The following is a 16359-nucleotide window of genomic DNA, read 5'->3' on the forward strand; positions in this document are numbered from 1 at the left end:
TTTTTTTTTTTTTTTTCTTTTTTTCTGGAATTCCAATCAGACATGTACCATTTCTTTTGATATCATCCAATATAACTGTTAGGTTTATTTATCTTCATTCTTTATTCTAATTTTGCCTCATACAAACTAGTGTCAAGGGATTACATACATATATATATATGGAGTTCTGGGTGGCACAGTGCATAAGGCATTTGGCTACTAGTCAGAAGGTTTGTGGTTCAAACCCACTAGCCACTCCATGGAAGGAAAATGAGGTAATCTACTTCTGTAAGGATGTACAACCTCAGAAAACCAATCTGGGTTTGCTAGGAGTCAGAACCAACATTGAGTCAGAACCAACTCAATGGTAATGAGGTTATGTGTATGTGTGTGCGTGTGTGTGTGTGTGTGTGTGTATATATATATATATATATATATATATATATACACATAAAACCTCATTGGGAACTCTGGTGGTGTAGTGCTGAAGGTAATCAGAAAACTGATGGTTCAAATCCACCAGTCACTCCTAAGGAAGGTTAGGCAATCTACTTCCATAGTGATACTCCCTTGGAATCCCAAGGAGGGGTTGCTAAGAGTTGGGACCAACTCAACAGCAATGAGTTTGAGTTTTTTTATATAACCTCATTGCCATTTATATATATATATATGTCATCAAGTTGATCCAACTCATAGTGACCCCCATCAGGTTTCTGAGGCTGTAAGTCTTTACAGAAGTAGATTGTCCCACCTCCCTTCCACAGAGTGGCTGGTGATTTTGAACCACTGACCTGGCTAGCAGCCAAATGTCTTATCCACTACACCACCAGAGCACACACTGACTTTCTCTCTCTCTCTCTCTCTCTCTCTCTCTCTATATATATATATATATATATATATACATATATATATATATGTAAATATGAATTTCTTATCAAGTAGTTCTATTACCTGCTCTTCTTTAGGGACATTTCCTGATTTTTTAGTTTGGACACTTGCTTCTGCTATTTTGTCCCATTCCTTCAATTGAGTTGAAGCTGTCTATTGTCTCTGAGGCATTTTGAAGTTGTTGTGTTTATTTGTTGGTTATGTGCTGATTTGTTTCACCCTGGTTTTGTTTTGCTTTGTTGTGATGTATCCAGATGTGTGGAGAAGGGATGCTTCCTTGGTCATTAACTTCGCAGTCCTGGGTTACTCCCCAGCTGTCTCCAGGTTGGTAGAATAACTTGTGGGAATAGAGGTGCAGATATCACTTTATCAGGAGGAGAAGCTGCAGTTAGGATGAGCAGATGCTGCCCACCATCTGTCATTGATCCTGTGGTGCAAGAGCTGGTGGTAGTGCTTGTGGGAGTTATGTTTGTGTGTCAACTTGGCTGGGCCTGGTTGAGTGGCTGGGTGGCTAGTGGTAGTTATTCCCCATGATGAGACTGGCAATCAACTTCATGGTAGGATCTACCACAAGCAACTGAGTAGCTGCCTTTGGGATGTGGTCTGCTTCCTGTATATAAGGAAAAGCTTTGGGAATGGTCTCTAGCCTATGGCACGCTTGGACCCTGCATGTAGCCATGTCGTTGCTCAGCAGCCTGCTATGCTCTGCTGACCTTGGGACTTACAATGGACTTAAGTTAATGGCCTGCCGTGTAGTTTGGTAGCATCGGGACTGTGCCTTTTTACTTGTCAACCTTGGGGCTTCTCAGCCTCAGAAGCCAGCAGTTGTCTGAGTGAAGAAATGTCTCTAGCTCCAGTGGGCCGGGAGCAGGAGGCAGAGCTGGAACCCAAGGTTGAGGGGTTTTCACCCAGCCCCTAGAGCCTGGAACTTTGAACTTGGACTTAAAGCCTCCAAATTATAAGAATAAACTCCTGTTTGTTTAAGTCATCCCATTTGTGGTATATTTCCTGTCAGAGCAGTAATAGGTAACCAGAACAGTGCTCTTCTGTTGGGTGTGGTGGTTGGTATAGTAGATATGGCTGACTAGTGTAGAGTTAATGTCTTCTTTCCCATGGGATGGAGCAGGAAAAATTGAAAAAAGAAAACCAAGAAGAAGAAGAAGAGATAGAAAAGAAGAAAGGCAGAATAAAAATAAAAGATAAAAAATAGAGAAAATGGAAAGAAGGAAAAAGGAGGTGCATGAGATGAAAGATTGGTAAAACCAAAAGAAGAGGAGGAAGAGGGATAAATGAACATATAAAAGGGGATAAAAATGGGGGAAAAGGAAAGGAGAAAAATAATGGTAAGATAAGAGAATTGTGGCAGAGGGATTTTTCTAGTTATGGTCAGTTGGCAGTCCTGGGAGCAAGTGTTTGTGGCAGAATCCACAGATCCACCAGAGTATGTGCCTGAATAGGTTAAATGATCCTGGCATGAGGGGGCACCTTCAAGAGAGAAGCCTTTAGGTGCATGCCTCTTGTGTTTAGTGTGAGAAAGATCAACCAGTGATGAAGGCACTTAAAGGGAGTGCCCACATGCTGTCCATTTGGAGTGGTTTGCTGAATGTGGTATTTGACCATCAGTCAAAACTCAGCAGCTTGAACCTATCAGCCACCCTGTAGGAGAAAGATGAGGCAACCCTCCTCTGCAAAGATCCACAACCCCAGAAACCCCCGAAGGCAGCACCACTCTGGCTCAAAAAGCTATGAACTGGAATCAACATGGCAGCAGCAGTCCAGTTTGGCATCTGGTCTACTAGGGATAAATTCCTCTATTTGCTTTCCTCTTACTCCTTCCTCACTCTGCAACTGCTTGTGCCACAGAAGTCTGAACTGCTTCCCTGTATGTTCCTCTCCCAGCTCCCACATGACTTTAGCTCACCTTGAAATCTTCCTGATCTTTCTACCCTGTGTCTTCAATACTGTGTGGATTCCATGAAGTTAAAAAAAAAAAAAAAAACTCATCCTCCCATGGCTACTCTTCAGCCATTCTTGACTTCTTTTCTCTCCCCAGTCACTAACCTTGCACCAGCTCTCTTTCCAGTTTGCACTCAACCTAATACTTTATCTTCTCATTAGATGCTCAGAATTTCAGGATCATTATTTGTACCTGTTTCCACTTGGTTCTTCTGGGTCTCTGTTTTAGAGGGATTGAGTGGAGTGTATTAGAAGGATGCCACCTTGTTCCACCCTGCTTCCATAAAAATCTGCAGCCTTGGAAATTCTATGGAGCAGTTCTACTCTGTCCTATAGGACTGCTGCAATTCGGAATCAACTCGATGGCAGTGGGTTTGATTCGTTTTTTTTGGGTTTACATGGGGTCTCCATGAGCCAGAGCCAACTTGTTGGCAACTAACAATAATACACATACATACACATATATTAAGTAGCAATTGTAAACACTTCTGGAATTTAATATCCTCTTCTTTTTCTAACTTCTTAAATGGAAGTTTTGGCCATTGATTTTTCAACTAAATAATATTTTTAAATATATGCCGTTGGGGCTATAAACTCCCATAAAGATTAAACCCCAGGAAACTCTATGGGGCATTTCTACTCTGTCACATGGATTCACTGAGTCAGAACTGACTCGACATCACACAACAAGAAGGATGGGTTTAGGTGCTGAGTTTTGATATGCTGTATTTGCATCATTCCTTTATCTCTGATAATATTCCTTTCCTTAATTTCTGCTTTTTCTGATAATAGTAAAGCTGAATTAGTTTTCTTTTAAACAGTGCTCACCTTTTACACATTTTCCATCCTTTTATATCTTTTGGTGTCTCTATATTTAAGGTTTGTTTCTACAAACAGCACACAATTTTTGTTTTGCAGCATGACAATATTTTTATTTTAACTGGAATAGTCTATTTTCATCTGATGTATACATTTTTAGTTCAACTTTACCTTCTTATCATTTGTTTTCTATTTGTCAGTTTGCACTATGTTCTTTTTTCTCTCCTTTCTTGCCTTGTTTTGAATCAGTCAAAAATTTTAGCATTATTCTATTTTCCCCCATGACAGTTTGTTGTTTATGCATTATTTTATTATGCTTTTAATGATTACCCTAAAAATTACAATGAAAATTATTGACTTCAAAATGGTACATATAAATTGGTTACTTTTAGAATTGTCTGGGCAATTCAAAGGCTTTAGAATGCTTTAACTCCATGTAACCCCTTCCAAAATCTTTTCATTGTTTTCCTTTTGTCTAATTTTACATACATTTAAACCCACAAAACATTACTATTATTGCTTTAAATGGATAATATTTATATATTCATTTCCAAAAACCCAAATTCACTGCAGTGGAGTCAATCCAGATTCATAGCAACCCCTCCTTGGGTTTCTGAGGCAGTATCTCTATGGAAGTAGATTGCCCAATCTTCCTTCTGAGGAGTGGCTGGTGGGTTTGAACCACCAGCCTTCTGGTTAGCAGTCAAATGCCTTAGGCACTACACCACCAGAGCTCCCATATATTCATATTTTTATGTACTGTTTTCCTTTATTTTACATTCCTTCCTTCATTTTATCCTCCATATGGCATCACTTTCCTTCTACCTGAAGAACTCCCTTTTGTACTTCTTTTAGCAAAAGTCAGATGGAAAAGAATTACCTGTTTTTGCTCATCTGAAAAAATCTTTATTTCACCTTCATGTGTGGAGGACATTTTTGCTGGATAGAGAATTCTACTGTGGCAGTTGCTTTCTTCTAGCTAATGCTTCGGTCCCAAATCAGTTGGCTTATAAACCAAAAACCAAACTCACTGCCATCAACTAGATTCTGACTAATGTTGTTGTTGTTGTTATGTGCCGTAGAGTCGGCCCCGACTCATAGCGACCCCTCCTTGGGTTTCCGAGGCAGTATCACTACGGAAGTAGGATTGCCCAACCTTCCTTCCGAGGAGTGGCTGGTGGGTTTGAACCGCCAGCCATCTGGTTAGCAGGCAAGTGTCTTAGCCACTATGCTACCAGAGCTCCCAGATTCTGACTAATAGTGACCTCCTTTGGGTTTCAGAGGTGATAAATCTTAACTGAAGTAGAATGACCAGTCTTCCTTCTATGGAGTGGCTGGTGGGTTTGAACCACCAACCTTCTGGTTAGCAGTCAAATGCCTCAGGCACTATGCAACCAGAGCTCCTTAGTCATTTTTAAGGACAGTGTTATTCAGTTTTATGTCTTTGCTCTCTTGCCATTGATCTTCCTATTGTTGATTTCTAATTTTACAGCATTGTGATCTGAGAAGATGCTTTCCAGTATTTCAGTGTTTTTAAATTTATTGAGGTTTTCTCTGTGGCCTAACATATGATATATCCTGGAGAATATTCTATGTGTACTGGAAAAGAATGTATTTTGTGCTGTTGCTGGGTGAAGTGCTCTGTGGGTGTCTATAAGGTCAAGTTGGTGGATTGTATTGTTTACTTCTTCTGCATCATTGTTCAGTTTCTGTCCAGCTGTTCTATCTTTCACTGAAAGCAGTATATTAAATCTTCTACTATTACTATGGAGTCATCCACAGTAATTTTCAATTCTGTTAAAGTCTGATTTATGTATTTTGGGGCTCTTTCATTGGGTGCATAGATATTCATTGTGGCTATGTCCTCTTGTTCAGTCAATCCTTTAATCATTACATAATGTCCTTCCTTTTCTCTTATGGTGGTTTTTGTCTTAAAGTCAGTTTTATCAGAAATTAATATTGCCACTCCTGCTCTTTTTGATTGCCATTTGCTTGATATACCTTTTTGCAACCTTTGATTTTTAGTGTATTTTTGTCTTTGTCTCTAAGGTGTGTCTCTTGTAGACAGCATATTGATGGGCTGTTTTCTCATCCAGTCTGCAATTCTCCATCTCTTGAGTGGTGTATTTAATCCATTTACATTCAGTGTAATTATCAACAAGTATGAATTTGTTGCTGTCATTTTGTTACTCATGTATTTTCTTAAATAGACGGCACAGGTTTCTCTATTTTGTTGTATTTTGTTTTGTGTTTTAATGCACAAGTCTGAGAGCTCAATACCTGCTCCATTGTCTGTTTTTTCTCTTGATTCTATCTCATAGTAAAATTAGTAATGTTTTATTGAATTATGAAAATGGTGTATTGAAACTTGTAGAGGATCTTATTGATGTCTTCCTCCAGACTTTATTTTTTTAAAAAAAGTTTCTTGGAGGCAGTTGGAATAGGAAGAGATTCTGATAACAAATTAGAGATTGAAGTAATTCAAGGTAAGATTTCCATCTTAGTAATATCTGCTGTACTTAAGACTGGTTATCCTTTCGCTCTGGAGTTAGTCTTTCAGGTATCTATCTCATCTGATACCTGAGATATCTACCAAGGTTTTAAACTACAATTGTTGTGTCCTCAGCACTATGAGACTGCCAATAAATCTGCTTATTTTCTTAACCTGTTGGCATCTGCTTTCTGCTTGGCTTCTCTGCCTCTTGCAGCTTATGAATCACTGAATGCTTGGATGAAAAATATGACATATAAAGGGTCACTTTTTTTTTTTTACATATCCCTACTTTCAACAATCTTGGAACCTCAAGTTCTGGCTGCCTTGGTCACCCAAAACTCTAATTTCTGTCCCCTCAGCCTCATGAGACAACTGAAAACTCTGTTCATCTTTATTGTTCCTTACAATCCTATTGAAGTAGGTACTATGATTGGCTTCACTCTATGGTTGACAAAACTGAGGCATATTAGAGTTAAGTGACTAGCCCAGGGTCACAAGCAAGAAAGTAGCAGGGCTAAGATTCAAAGACAGAGTCCACACTTAAAGACTGTTTTCCTTCTTGATATCTGGTTCCCAATTTCCCATCATTCAATGGTTAATGTCTATAATAAAATTTTTATTGACCCAAAGTGAAGCTTGATAAATAACAGCAAAACAAGAAATTATCAGAAAGCTAAGTGGATTCCATTTAGGGCTTTAATCTAAGATTATGTCTTGTTTTTATGTTAAAATGAAAATATTCTTATTGTGATTCTTTTTTGAAAAGTCTGCAAAGGTAGACTATAGTTGGGGTTTGTTTGTCTATTTTTCTTTTTGTCCTTACATGACCATATATTTTTTAAAAAATGTCACCCTATGTCAATTCCAAGTGTGTTTTTTTTTTTTTGAAATTTTACTAGTGCTTGAAATTCAAAACCATGAGAATCACATTCTTTACCTTTGTCTATAATTTTCCTCTCTTTTCAACATTGGACAACTCTGCTTCCTCCCTTATCTATTCTCTATAATAATATATAATAGAGTATAAAAGGCTCTTCATTTCCAGATCCAGGGCCTTCACATTGATTGCTTCTCCAGCTGTATGAGTGTGTTTGCCTCCAAATCTTCCCCTTCACATAACTGACTTTCCCTTGGCAGTCAAGTCTCAGCATCAACATGCCCTGATCACAGAGGTCCTCTCTGACTACCTTCTGCATCTTGCATCTTGTTCAAACTCATACACATACTGAGATACATCACTTGGCAAAATTATACTCTAGAGTCAAATTAATTTTAAAAATTAATAAATATATAATTTGCATAATAATAAATATGTAAGCATTTTGATTGTATGACAATAGAATAAAGTGCCCCCATAATTATTCCATCTAGCATGATGCACATTGAGTAACAGGGCCTTTACTTTCTTAATGTAAAAACATAGAGGAATTGGGTATACCACTTGTCTTTGTAATATTAAACCGTGGATTCCCTGGATTCAATTCCACCACCATTTACTTGGGGTCAATGACTGTGAGTTAGAACTCACTCTGGGGTAGCTCCTTCCCATGCCTTTCAGGAGTCCTCCTTCTCAAAGGCTTTTCACACAATCTCTCTTCTGTCCTGCACTATCTCAAGGAAATTGGAGAATATAGTCACTATCAAATACATCATAAAACAGTGAGCTCAATAAAATCCAATCTTGAGCCAAAATATGTTTTTCCTACATCTCTGCTCTACACTTTGATGCTATTCAGGAAAGTCAATTTATTCATTCACTGATAACAACTGAACTCTGAAGATGGTTGCCATAATACCTTAGAATTTTCTTTTTACCAGGACCAGCACTTACAGTTCCATCAATATGAAGCTCTGTCTTACGTAGAAGCAATTTAAGAGCTGAGGTAAAACCCTAAACTAGAAGTAAATAGCTCCATGAAGAATTACTTCAAATTGTCTCAAAAACAATGTTAAGTGCCAGCTCATGATAATCTTATGTTTTTTTAATGAGCTGATCTATTTTAACAAATGTTATTTAATATAAACATATCTAAGATGTGAAAACAGAACTTGTATTACCTTCTTAATCAATGAGTTTCTTAAAGTAAGAAATGAATTAAAATCATGACAACTTGAGGCAAAACCCAGAAGACTTAGCCTGCTACTTTGAGTCTTGAAAACTTTGGGTCATTTATTTAACATGTCAGGACTTCCCTTCCTCAAAACTCAAATGCCCTTGGCTGGGTGCCCATGTGGATGGGTATGGCCACACCTAAGAAAATGGTTCTAGTACTATTTAAAAATGGTAACAAGGTTGACAAATATTTGGAGAAAGCAGATTTTTTAACATCACAGTACGTTCCAAACCCAAGCCAAGATGTTTCCCTTTTCCACCCATTCACAGATACACCCCACACAGAGGAGTAGGTAAAGCCCACACTGACCTCCCTGTCAAACATCTCCGCAGAGAATAGGATGCTCCTCCTCCACAGGTTCGGGAACAGTCACTCCAGTCACCCCAAGCATCCCAGTTGCTATCTTTGTCTTCATCAGAACGTGTGTTTCTTGAGGTCTAGGATGTGAAAAATCACAATAAATTGTAGACAAATATGGTAGAAAATTTCTGAAGCTTCCCTGCCTTTCCCAGAGTCTTATTCTAAGCTGTTCAAGAAGATCAATGTTGCCTTAAAAATGTTTTGTTTTGAAATATGTGTGTGTGTATGTATGCATAATTTAAAAACCAAACTCACTACCATTGAGTCGATTCCAATTCATAGCAACCCCCTTTGGGTTTTCGAGGTAGTAAATCTTTATAGAAATAGATTGCCCAGTCTTCTTTCCATGGGGTGGTTGGTGAGTTTGAACTGCCAACCTTCTGGTTAGCAGTCAAATGCCTTAGGCACTATGCCACCAGAGCTCCTTGTATGCATGCACATATACATCAAATGGACACATACATGTAAGTATGGTCACATTTAATATATATCATGGCAATGGGTACAGATATATCTATATCCATTTATCAATACAAATCTGTCATTCATATATATATACATGTACATGATAGGTTTATACTGAAACTAGTAGCACATGAGTACCTTTCCACCTTAAGAAAGTTTTGCCCAGGTGGCCTCTAAACTCAGTTTTAAATCTGAAATATTATCATTCCTAAATTTAATTAAATAAATTGGCTAAATATCATGAATATATTTTCCTCTCTTATGATTAATCTGTTTTATACCTTGCAAAGCAGGGTTTCAACTTGACCCTACAAACTGCTCCCAATGAAATTTTGACATGTAAGTAGGTCATGCAGACTTGTGGGTAACTCCTCATTTTTCATGAGGATTTGAGGTACCTCCTGACAAAGACTCTATCCCAAAAAAACTAGGTTAGATGAACAAGCTTGGACAAGTAATAAAGACTTAGGGGTGCAAAAAAATAGGGAGAGGTCAGTTATGAGTACAGTTTTGTTTAATTATGTCTCCTGGACTTGTCACTGTTGACTTATGTCAGGATACTCTAGAGAAGAAAAAAAATGAGGAGATATAAGTTAAAAGATAGGGATAGACATAGACATAAATATGAATAGATATAATAAGAAATAGTAAGAAATAATGTTTATGACCTAATTTTTTTTTTAAGGGGCCTAAAAGTAAGTGTAATGTAAGTGCTGGGTCAGCATAAACTTATGTTTTAATAGAGGGTAGAGTAGAACTGGCCCATAGGGTTTCCAAGGCTGTAAATTTCAATGGAAGATTTACATCTTTCTCCCACGAAGTGGTTGGTAGGGTTGAATATAACATAGTCCTAAACAGGTAGATTCAAAGCTGCAGAATGCAAATTCTCTCCAATTTAACTATAAATTTACAGCAACTCCAGTCAAAATCCCAAAGGGACTTCTTTTGGAACCTACCAAAATGATTCTAAAGTTCATCTAGTGAAGTAAATGTCTAGAAGAGCCAAGAAACTATAGTAAAAGAAGGGAAATGAGAGGGAAATTGCCTCGATTAAAAGACTATAGAATTGGCAAAAGGATAAGAAGTCAGATGTATTAAATTAAAGAAAAGAAAAAAAAAGTCCAGAAATAGACCCAAGGATAAGGACATAGTATGGGACTACAAGTTAAGGTCACATTTTTTTTTTTTAATTGTGGATAACTTCTTCACATAATATAACAAAATAAATTCCAGAAATATTATAAACATTTAAAATAACAAAACCACAAAATACTAGAAAATTATAGATTATTAGTCATATACACCTGGTATAGGAGAAACTACCCTAAATATAGAGGGTAGAGTAGAGGGTTGGCAAAAAAAGGGAAGACTCTAAGCAAGATGGATTGATACAGTGGCTGTAAGGATGAATTCAAGCATAGCATAGATTGTGAAGATAGTGCAGGACTGGACAATGTTTCTTTCTGTTGCACATAAGGCTTTTAGGAGTTGGAGCCAACTTGATGGCACCTAACAACAACAAACCAAAAATATCAAACTCACTGCTATCAAGTCAAATCTGACTCATAGTGACCTCTCCTTGGGTTTCCGAGGCGTTATCTCCATGGAAGTTGATTGCCCAATCTTCCTTCTGAGGAGTGGCTGGTGGGTTTGAACTGCCAGCCTTCTGGTTAGCAATCAAATGCCTTAGGCACTATGCCACCAGAGTTACCAACAACAACAGCAGCAACCCTAAAATATATTAACAGAGGTACAGACTATAATAAATTACATTAAAATAAAAACACATATAACATTTTCTATCTCTCTATCTATAGATACAGATATATCTGTACTTATTGCCATTGAGTTGATTCTGATTGGGGGCGGGGGAGAAACATTGCCATCAAGTTGATTCCAACTCATAGCAACCCATGCAGTATTCCTTCTTCCTGTTTGAACAACAGCCTCCTAGTCTATGTACACGTTACTCATGAGCACAATTAAGTGCTCTGGAATTCCCATTCTTCTCAATGTTATCCATAATTTCTTATGATCAAGTGTTTCCAAGACTGTAAACCTCAATGCAAGATTTACATCTTTCTCCCACAGAGTGGCTGGCAGGGTCAAACTGCAGATCTTTCAGTTAGCAGCCAAATGCTTTAACCACTGTGCCACCAAGCTCCTTATTTCTGTTATGTTATTGTTGTTGCTGTTGTTGTGTGCTGTCGAGTCAGACCCAACTCATAGCAACCCCTCCTTGGGTTTCTGATGCAGTATCACTATGGAAGTAGATTGCCCCATCTTCCTTCTGGGGAGTGGCTGGTGGGTTTGAACTGCCAGCAGCAAGTTAGCAGTCAAATACCTTATGGACTATGCTACCAGAGTATCAAGTTGGCTCCAACTCATAGAACCCTATGTACAACAGAACGAAACACTGCCCGGTCTTGCACCAGCCTCACAATACTTACTATAACTGAGCCCATTGTTGTAGCCACTATGTTAATCCATCTCCCTGAGGGTCTTCCCATTTTTTTGCTGACTCTCCACTTTACCAAGCATGATATCCTTCCCCAGGAAAGGGTCCCTTCTGACAACATGACCAAAGTAGGTGTGACGAAGTGTGGCCATTCTCACTTCTAAGGAGCATTCCAGCTGCACTTCTTCCAGGACAAATTTGTTAGTTCTTCTGGCAGTCCATGGTACTTTCAGTATTCTTCGCCAGCACCACAACTCAAAAGGATCAACTCTTCTTTGGTCTTCCTTATTCATTGTCCAGCTTTCACATGCATATGGAGCAACTGAAAACACCATGGCTTGGGTTAGGTGCACCTTAGTATTCAAAGAGACATCTTTGCTTTTCAGCACTTTAAGTAGGTCTTTTGCAGATTTGCCCAATGCAATATGTCGTCTGATGCCTTGGCTGTTGCTTCCATTGGTGTTGATTGTGGAACCAAGTAATGTGAAATCTTTGACAACTTCAACCTTTTCTCCATTTGTCATGATGCTGCTTATCAGTTCAGTTGTAAGGATTTTCATTTTCTTTATGTTGATGTGTAATTCATACTGCAGACTGTACTCTTTAAGTGCTTCAGGTCATCTTCACTTTCAGAAAACAAGATTGTGTTGTCTGCATACCGCAGGTTGTTAATGAGTCTTCCCCCAATTCTAATGCTGTGTTATTCTTCATATAGCCAAGCTTCTTGGATTATTTGCTCAGTATATAGATTGAATAAGTATGGTGAAAGGATACAACCCCGATGTGACCCTTTCCTGATTTTAAACCATGCAGTATTCCTTCTTCCTGTTTGAACAACAGCCTCCTAGTCTATGTACAGGTTCCTCATGAGCACAATTAAGTGCTCTGGAATTCCCATTCTTCTCAATGTTATCCATAATTTCTTATGATCAACACAATTGAATGCTTTTGCATACTCAATAAAACAAAAGTAAACATCATCCTGTTATTCTTTGCTTTCAGCCAAGACCCATCTGACATCAGCAATGCTACCCCCCATACCACATCCTCTTCTGAATGCAGCTTGTATTTCTGGAAGTTCCCTGTCAATATACTGCTGCAACTTTTTTTGAATTATGTTCAGCAAGATTTTATTTGTGTGTGATATTAAGTATATTATTCAATAATTTCCACATTTTCTAGGATCACCTTTCTTTGGACCAAAAACCAAACCAAACTCACTGGCATCAAGTTGATTCTGACTCATAGTGACCCCTCCTTGGGTTTCTGAAGCAGTATCTCTACGGAAGTAGATTGCCCAGTCTTCCTTCTGAGGACTGGTTGGTGGGTTTGAACTGCCAGCCTTCTGGTTAGCAGTCAAATGCCTTAGACACTGGGTACAAATATGGATCTCTGCCAGTCAGGTAGCCAGGTAGCTGTCTTCCAAATTTCATGGCATAGATGAGTAAAGTGCCTCCAGTGCAGCATCTGTTCTCAATGGGTATTCTATCAATTCCTGAAGCTTTGTTTTTCAACAATTCCTTCAGCACAGCTTTGACTTCTTTCTTCAATATCATTGGTTCTTGACCATATACCACCTCCTGAAATGTATGAACATTGACCAATTCTTTTTGGTACAGTGACTCTGTGTATTCTTTCCATCTTCTTTTGATGTTTCCTGCCTCATTCAATTTTTTGCCCATAGAATCTTTAATACTGCAACTTGAGGCTTGAATTTTTCTTCAATTCTTTCAGTTTGAGAAATGCCAAGCATGTTCTTCACTGTTGGCTTTTTAACTTCAGATCTTTGCACATTTAATTATAATAATTGGCTTTGTCTTCTCAAGCTGCTCTTTGAAATCTTCTGTTCAGCTCTTTATCTTGTCATTTCTTCCATTGGCTTTATCTGCTCTCTGCTCAAGAGTAAGTTTTAGAGATGGTGTGACATCCATTTTGGTCTTTTCTTCCTTTCCTGTCTTTTTAATGACCTTTTGCTTTTTTCATGGATAATGTTCTTGATGTCATCCCATCTGGTTTTTGGTCATTGGTGTTCCAATGGATGAAATCTATTCTTTAGATAGTCTCTAAATTCAGGAGGGATATAATCAAGGTCATATTTCAGCTCTCATGGACTAGTTTTAATTGCCTTCAGCTTCAACTTGAACTTGAATATGAACAACTGATGGACTGTTCCACAATCAGCTCCTGGCCTTGTTTTGGCTGAAGACATTGAGCTTCTCCATTGCCTCTTTGCACAGATCTAGTCAATCCGATTCCTGTGTATTCCATCTGGTGAAGTCCATCAACTGAATGCTTTATTTCCCTCTCTTAAAAAAAAAAAAAATCTGACGCAAAATGTTAAATTTGATGAAGATAGTGCTATAATAAATGTTATTTGTTACTATCAGAACTTCCATGTTTCTCTAAACTTCTTTTCAAATAAGATTTTGGGAGTAAAATGTAATCATCAGGTATAATACAAGCCTATATCATTTATAATACAAGTAAACTTATACAGGAGTAGAGAAAGGAGTGAGAGGTAATTTACAATGTTAACAGCAGTTACTTCTAGGTGGGAGGACTCTGGGTGGTCTTATTTTATTTTTGTTTTTCTACAAGTTTGCAAACTTTGCAAATCAAACACACAATACTTTCATTTAAAACAAGCACACACAAACAAAAACCATGCCCTGTTGGCATACAGAAAAGTTCAAGTAAGAGGCAAATTTAAGAGCTAAGTTCTAAGGTGGAGAACAGAAGGTTTATGAAGGAAACCATGACAAACCCATAAACTGCATTATGTGACTGAACTAGATATTGCGCAGGTTTCCTTAAGCCCTTAGGCCAAGTTACCTCATCCAATCAGAAGAAAAAAATTAAATTAAGTTATGAAGGGATCTGTAAAAAGAACCTTCAAAAGTGAAACGAAGAAATAATGACTAGAAGCAAGGAAGGGTTTTTCCAACAATTTCCACTCAAGTCTCACTGGTCGGTGGGTTTCATGGCTTTTTGCCAAGCTGCCTATTTATAGCTCAGTAAGCAGTCCTACTAGAGGCAATATTTCAGTACCAGTCAAGTGAAAGGAAAGGATAAATATCTGGCAACTGATCAAATCTGTCATCGAGAATAAGGGGTAATTAAACCCATACTATTCACTGTTCTAATTAGGCCCCTGTTCAATTTAATTTTCTATACTAAATGTCACCAAACATAACTGTGTGCTGTCTATACCATAATATAAAATATAAAGTTTTAATTCATAAAAATACAATAAGCAGTTTAATACATTCATCTGTACCGTTAGGTTGAGTAAGTCCAAATCATTTAGGTAAACGTTTAAAATATTACACAGCTGAAGTTGATTTTTCATTTTGTCACTTGATATACTGATAGGTTGAATGTGAAAAGTTGAAAAACATCATCATATGTATTTAAAAATGGAAGTTGAGAGATCTTTGCAATATTGTTTTAATTCCCACTATCACATCTGTTCAGAGACTCGGATTTCTTTCCGTAACTTCTTAATAAAAAAAAAAATTACCTACAAAAAAAATTTTACTTCCAAAAAATTTTTCTCAAAGAATCTTGATTCTAAAATAGGCATGTTATAAATGCATGCATGTGGTTGTTTCTCTGGTTGGGCTGATAAAGAGATCTGCCCAAAGAAAATAGAGATAAAATGGCATCTCAGGAGGGGTCCTCAAGTTTTCCTTGCCCATGAAGATGTTTGAATTTTGCTTTACAAAACTCAGTGCTGTTTCCTACCAGCCAGCCCTCCTGCCCTTCTCATGAGTTTTCCATATCCAAAGAGTAGCAGTAATAGCCCAGATCTCTGCTCAGTTCTCATCTCTTCCCTTTGTTCCTAGTAGAATGATGACAGCATAAACATTGAAAAACAACACTGTTGGAGCAGAATGAAGCACTACCAGGCTTGTTTTTGAACACCTATGTTTGGGTTTTTTTGTTGTTGTTGCTGTTGTTGCTTCTTATACTGAAACAGAATGTGCTGGCTTCCCTAGAACTTGCATCCCTCTAGGGCAATGGACATGGAGTCTCAAGCCTCTTCCACAGAACTTTTATCAACCTTTTTTGAAGCATCAAAGTCCTGCCTAGTGTCTACCTAGTATCTTAAACTGTCTCGCCTCTTTCTCATTATGTTCTCACTTTTCACACATTTAAGTTTGTACATTTTTATCTTAAAATGTAGTGTCCAGAATACAACTCTGTATATGGGAAGAGAAGAACACAGATCACACAACTGCCTCTAACTCAGGCTTCTTTTCATGAAACCTAAGTTTCCTCCCCTACTCCCCTCTCCTTTTTACCTTCCTTCCCTCCCTCCTTCATTCCATTCTGTCTTTTTCAGCCATGCTTCTTACTAGATCTCACTATGGAGGCAGTGGTACAAATGGTTACTGTGATAGGCCACTAACTGAAAGGCTGGAAGTTTGAGTCCACCCAGAGGCACCTCAGAAGAAAGGCCTGCAGATCTACATCCAAAAACTCAGCTTTTGAAAACCCTATGAGGCACAGTTCTACTCTGAAACATATGGGATTGCCATGAGTTGGAGTACACTCAACAGTAACTAGTATTTTTGTTTTAAGAAGACAATACCACATAATGGTTAAAAACTCTCTGACTCCTAGATGTATACCCAAATAATTGACAGCAGGAACACAAACAGATACTTGTAAGCCAATGGTCATTGGAGTACTACTCACAATAGCCAAAAGATGGAAACAGCCAACAGATGAATGGATTAATAAAATGTGGTACATACATATAATGGAATACTACTCAGACAGTAGGAGAAGAACTCTTGAAATATGCTACACTATGGATGGAG

At 38.0% G+C, this 16359-nt stretch overlaps 1 protein-coding gene across 1 annotated transcript in view; it reads right to left on the reverse strand.

Moving 5' to 3' along the window:
* ADAMTSL3 (ADAMTS like 3) overlaps positions 1-16359 on the reverse strand; it is a 598021-nt gene that overhangs the window by 475875 nt on the left and 105787 nt on the right. The window contains exon 3 of the mRNA XM_007945172.1: positions 8560-8687. Coding sequence (XP_007943363.1) covers positions 8560-8687 — 128 coding nt within the window. The remainder of the gene's footprint in view (positions 1-8559; positions 8688-16359) is intronic.

Source organism: Orycteropus afer, unplaced genomic scaffold (genome assembly GCF_000298275.1).
Source record: "Orycteropus afer afer isolate SDZICR_OR568_19922 unplaced genomic scaffold, OryAfe1.0 scaffold00132, whole genome shotgun sequence".
Lineage (NCBI taxonomy): Eukaryota > Metazoa > Chordata > Mammalia > Tubulidentata > Orycteropodidae > Orycteropus > Orycteropus afer.